The sequence below is a fragment of the Octopus bimaculoides genome, chromosome 10 (genome assembly GCF_001194135.2).
Source record: "Octopus bimaculoides isolate UCB-OBI-ISO-001 chromosome 10, ASM119413v2, whole genome shotgun sequence".
Lineage (NCBI taxonomy): Eukaryota > Metazoa > Mollusca > Cephalopoda > Octopoda > Octopodidae > Octopus > Octopus bimaculoides.
In genome coordinates, this window is record NC_068990.1 from 88,999,537 (window position 1) to 89,005,303 (window position 5,767).

Here is a 5,767-nt window from a genome sequence, read left to right on the forward strand (position 1 = left end):
AATAATAATAATAATAATAATAATAATAATAATAATAATAATAATAATAATAATAATAATAATAATAATTAATAATAATAATAATAATAATAATAATAATAATAATAATAATAATAATAATAATAATAATAATAATAATAATAATAATAATAATAATGTATTTCTTCTCCTTTTTCTCTATCACACGACTTTGTAAATGAACTATCTGGTTTATTTTAATGGCCTACTAATGTATACAATAAGTTTCTCTGCCTTGGGCGTCTGGAAGACACTCGGCAAGAAATGGAAAAAGAATTGAAAGATGATGATAATAATAATGCTATAATAATTCAACAATTATAAACTACTGCATATTATACGTTTTACCGTTTATGTGGTTCCACTCCACTCTCATAAGACAATAAGTTTGGTATTACAGACGCTAATTAACTATAAAATCTCACCTGGTTTTTCACTTCTGTGACGTAGCCTTTACCTCTCCAGTCGACAGTATCAGGTAAATCTTCGGATTCTTCATCAGTGTATACCATGTTTGGCGTGTAGACGCTAGCATTTCTTGGTTTCAGTCCATTCATCATTTGCACGAACTCACTGTTGGTCTGGCAATAGAAAACATTATCGATATATGGATAGTAGGTACTATATATATATATATATAAAACAGGGTCATCGGCGATCGATAGCCAAAAGGATACAATCCCCTTTGTCGACATGGGCGATCGATAGCCAAGGGGTGACAATCCTCTTTGTTGACATTGAGTAACGGGGTCCTTTCTTCCTCCATATTCTAGAGAGGCCACTCGCTAGAGAGGCCTTTAGCCAATAGGTTTTAGGATCTGAAGATCCCCCTTTATGGACGTGAAACCTAAGGTAATTCCATAAACCGACCTTATCTAACTTTAATATATATATAGCCATGTGTGACTGTGTGTATACATATATACACAATAATATAAATGTGTGTGTATCTATGTATCAATGGTACAAGATTTTATTGCTTGTAAGACGGCAAACAATATAAATATTTTTTATACAAAGTTACCAACTGGCATGTGTACCGACGCGCAAAAGTTATTTCATTTAATACTGTTTAGTCGGTGATAGAATAAACAAAAAACTACTTATTAAAGTTTGTATTGAAATAGTTATGCTCTATAGTAGTGATGCCTTGTTTCTGACAAAAACATTAGCAGAAGTAATGCACGCTCGACATAGCTTTACTTTATGATTTACTCTTGGAAGCTAATCTACCAGACGTAAATATTAAAGACAGGGAAGAAAATACTTGTAGACTAATAGATGTAAGTGTTCCCACTGATAAAAATATATCTGTAAAGGAATTTGACAAACTGAGTAAATATAGGGACCTAGAAAATGAAATACAAAAGGTGTGACATCTTAAAGCAAGAACTATTCCTGTTATTGTGGGTGCTCTAGGTATGATGAAAAGAGATGTCAGAAGCATCTAGATAAGATCCCAGGAGAATCATCTCAGAGAAATCCAAAAGATTGTACTGAAAAGTACTGCCCACATCCTTAGAAAAACCCTATCCATTTAAATGTCTGTGTTGCATTACATGAAGATATTTTGCTACTTCCCCTCCCAAAGCTTTCAGTCATAATGTAATATCTCTTATCCTTCACTCGCCTTAAGACGCCGGATGTGTCTTGGCATGTGACTGTAACAAACATGCAGATCAAAAGTAAATAATAATGATGATGAAGATGATGATGATGATAATAATTATTATTATTATAATAATAGCGGAATTTCAACTCTAATCAAGAAATGATGCGACTAAATACCAATTTTATTTTGTTCAGCGCTCTACCGATTTTGCGACGGAAATATAAATGACCGAAAGGAAAAGAACAAAACATACCATATCAGCATATTCATTCATTCCCAGCCAATAAGTGTGGATGCCCATATCAGCTTTCATGTTGTGTTGTTTCACATATTGAAGATTCCTCTCCCAAATGACACGTCTGAAAACAACAACCGATAAATATAGTTTTTTGAAGAAAAAAAAGGAAACAACACTAATAGACACTAAAGTAAAATTAATAGAAATATCAGCCAAATCCTCAAATATTTTTTTTACTTCAATTTTACAAAAGAACTCATTGACTAATGTAGTCGTAGATACACTGTGTCTAAACATAGATGAAATTGTCTCAGCGGAACGAATGCGATTACCGGAATTTTCCAATCATAGGTTGACCTGCAGTAGCTCATTCATTGTGATTTACTCTTTGAACTCAAATGCTGGAAGCGACTATTATTCAATAATGTATATAATATATGCAGTTATTGGTTAATTGCAGATCAAAAATGGTCCATCCATCGCATATCAATAGAATATCGATTGCACACAGATAAATAGCTCACTGCACACCAACGAATAGTTCATCGCAAATGAATCTGTGATTCTTTGTAGACAATTCAATAGTTCCTTGCATATTCGTGTATGATTAATTGTAGGTCAATAAATGATTCACTAAAACTTAAGAATGTTTCCTTGCATGCCCTTAAATGACGCATTGATCTGTCCGTGAGAGAGAAATTTAACCTTCATCATGGATAGGTACAATTCAGTATCTTAACGCATGGAGTTGGTTCATTCTTATTAATACACTGACTTTAATTGCAATAACTTGAATGTAATTACTAAAGGAACACACCTCACTCACTTAAGCAAAAATAAAAAATATCAGAATTATGCCATGACTTACCGAATAACCTCAGAATTTACATCTTCGTAAGATTTTCCATATAAGCTCTTGTATTGTTTCCATGTTTCATCAAGACTGTTGTCAAGGAATGGTGCAGCAACCGCGAAAGCGACGCATGCGAGGAAAATAATAGCGGACTTCATCTGGAAATGCAAAAACCGTTTGTATGACACATTTACTAAAGCAGCAACATCAACAACAATAATTACAACAACGATGAAAACGACAACAGCACCGACAACAACAACATGACAACTACAATGACAAGGACGATCAAGACAATAACAACAATCATAGCAACAAGGACAACAGGAACAGCGGTAGCGACGGCGGCGACGACGACGACATCAACAACGATAACAAGAACAATGATAACGACAACAACAACGTCAACAGAAACACCACCTACAAGAACACAACAGCTCCAACATACCGTCCACCATACACTTTTAACGGCGGTGAAGATTTGCTATATCAGGTATAGCGGTATATCTATAGTTTCATGGATTCTGTAGAGCATAGTGCTGCTCGGTTATAAAATGATAATTTACAACGATGATTTTTTAGAGGAGTATAGACCGAAGCCATGACTTAATTTAACTTATCCAGATAAGTGAAAACCAAAGTTGACTCCGGTAGGGTTTTATTCGAGAATATAAACGTATTTATACTAAACCCCGCAAGACATTTTGTCCGGTGTTTATCTGGAATTGAGATACTGGAATTGAGACGTGGGTAATAGGTACAGAAGGCTGTCATTTTATACTTTTGTAACTGTCCTCAACAAAGTCGTAGAGAGTTGAGATTTGTTGTCTCCAAATCTCAAAGCATAATTCTGTTAATATGATAAACACGGAACATTTAAAAAGCATAAGAGCAGGTGAAAAAGTAACAATCAGCGAGCGAGAGAGAGAGAGTTAGAGAGTGAGTGAGAAAGAGAGGGAGAGAGAATTAGAGAGTGAGGGAGAGAGAGAGAAGAAAAGAAGGAGATGTAGAGAAAGGAAGAGAAGAGAAATAGAGAGGTAGAAATACATTGAAAGATGTTGATAATGATTATGATCTGCAATAGCAACAGTGAATCCAAAATTGTTACCTTCAAATACCAAATGGAAATAATAATCTGTCGATGTTTTTACAGTAATTTATAGCAATAATCTACTCAATGTATTTAAACTGATGTTTCAAAATATCACGTGAGAGATAGCACTTTTAAGAGAGAATGAGTGAGATTGAATGAGAGGGAGGGAGTAAGAAACACATGCTCATGTGAAAAATTGTTGATTACAGAGGATTCACAGGTGATAATACTTAATTGTTGGTGAATGTTATCGTACGGTTTACAGATAAAAATGAACTTGATAACAGGATCAAGCATATTAAGATAAACGAATTGTGTAATAAGTTGACGTGTCGTTGAGTAAAGAGAAATTCAATCCTGTAACTATGCTACAAGAGAAAAACAAAGTTCTTTATGAAAGAAAAGGGAAATAAAGAAAGCTTCTACAATGTAGAAAGTTTTACAATAAACCGTTATATTTCGGGCGCAAAGACCTATCTTCAGAAGGAATATGTAATTACATCGTTTAGAAATTATATATTGCGCCCGAAATATAAGGTATTTTTTTTTTTGTAAAACTTTCTGCATTTTTAGAAGCGTTCTTTATTTCCCTTTTCTTTCATTTTCTACTTCTATACTACAATGACTAAAGCGAACTAGAACGCTAAAATTCTTTATAATGGAATAAACGTATATCGTTTGGAAACCACGACATTGGTCTCTTCTGTCATTGTCCAGTGCTTCCTGGTAAATGACAGAAGAGCAGGTTCTCAGCAAATCTGGCTTTGCTGAATCCTTTTATGTACAAATGAGGAGGAAGAGAGACATCAGATGTAGGAGAACATTATTAAAAATTGCTTCAGTCATATTTAATGGTTAAGTTGGCTTTGCAAACACGAGCGTTCCGGGTTCTATCCCACTGCGTGGCGTCTTGGGAATATTTCTTTTACCATAGGTTCGAGTTAACCACTCCATGCTTTATAAGTAAAACTGAGTAAACAGAAATTGTGCAGAAACCCGTCGGATGGATTGTGCCAATAATTCAAATGTACAGCCTTGTTACACACCGTATCACGCTAACTGTGACTGCAAATTATGCTAAGGCTACTCGTGTCCGTGTAATACTCTATCGTTCACAGTCTAATTCAATGAGCAAGTAAAACAACTGAATTGCCATCTCGAAGCCGACGGAGATCCATTACATTAAGAGGTTACACTTATTTAAGAGGAGAAACATTGTAGCAGGTTTCCAAAGATTAGAGTATAGTGAATTACATTACAAAATTTAGCAAGGATAAAGGCTCTCCTTTGGACGCAACGTTAGAGCATAATGGAAGAGAAATTGTTCCTGCAGAAAATGGAAGCCAGGGAAAAGGACGATTAAATATATCAGTTATCAAATAACCTGAGCATTTCCGTACTTCAGCTGTTAGGTACTCAATCCCATAACAGTACAGTAGCTTAATGCTATGAACTAGTTAGTTATTAAACTTACATAGAAAGAATAGCATTTAACTATTTTAACATTAAACATCGTAAAGTTTGATGTTAACTTTGGTGTAGCTCATTTTAGTTTACTTCTAACTAAAGGTTTAAGTAAAATGCAGAAATCAATTTGCATATACAGAGCGGCCTAAAGGCTGCGTTATCATGTAATGTGTATGTATATATTAAAAAGAATATCGAATTCCAGATACAGTTTCGATTAATAAATTACATGTGCTATCTTGTGTTTCATTGCTTTATAGTATTATGATAGTATAGGAACTTACTGTCAAGAACACGTAATATATATGTGCATGTTTGTTTTTGTGTGAATGTATGGTGTATGTATATAGGTGCAGGCGTGTATTGTCAGAAGTTTGCTTCCCAAGTATCTTCTACAATGACTCCGGGCCGACCAAAGCCTTGTGAGTTGATTTGGTAAACGGAAACTAATAGAAGCCTATATATATATATATATATATATATATA

General features: G+C 34.2%; 1 protein-coding gene across 1 annotated transcript in view; it reads right to left on the minus strand.

Annotated features, from left to right (window-relative positions):
- Positions 1–3,981, minus strand: part of LOC106869401 (procathepsin L) — a 9,016-nt gene extending 5,035 nt beyond the window's left edge. The window contains exons 1-4 of the mRNA XM_014915124.2: positions 3,830–3,981; positions 2,737–2,879; positions 1,884–1,989; positions 444–599 (exon numbers count right to left, since the gene is read on the minus strand). Of these exons, the coding sequence (XP_014770610.1) occupies positions 444–599; positions 1,884–1,989; positions 2,737–2,879 (405 nt within the window). The 5' untranslated portion in view covers positions 3,830–3,981. The remainder of the gene's footprint in view (positions 1–443; positions 600–1,883; positions 1,990–2,736; positions 2,880–3,829) is intronic.
- Between the last annotated feature and the right edge of the window lie 1,786 nt (positions 3,982–5,767).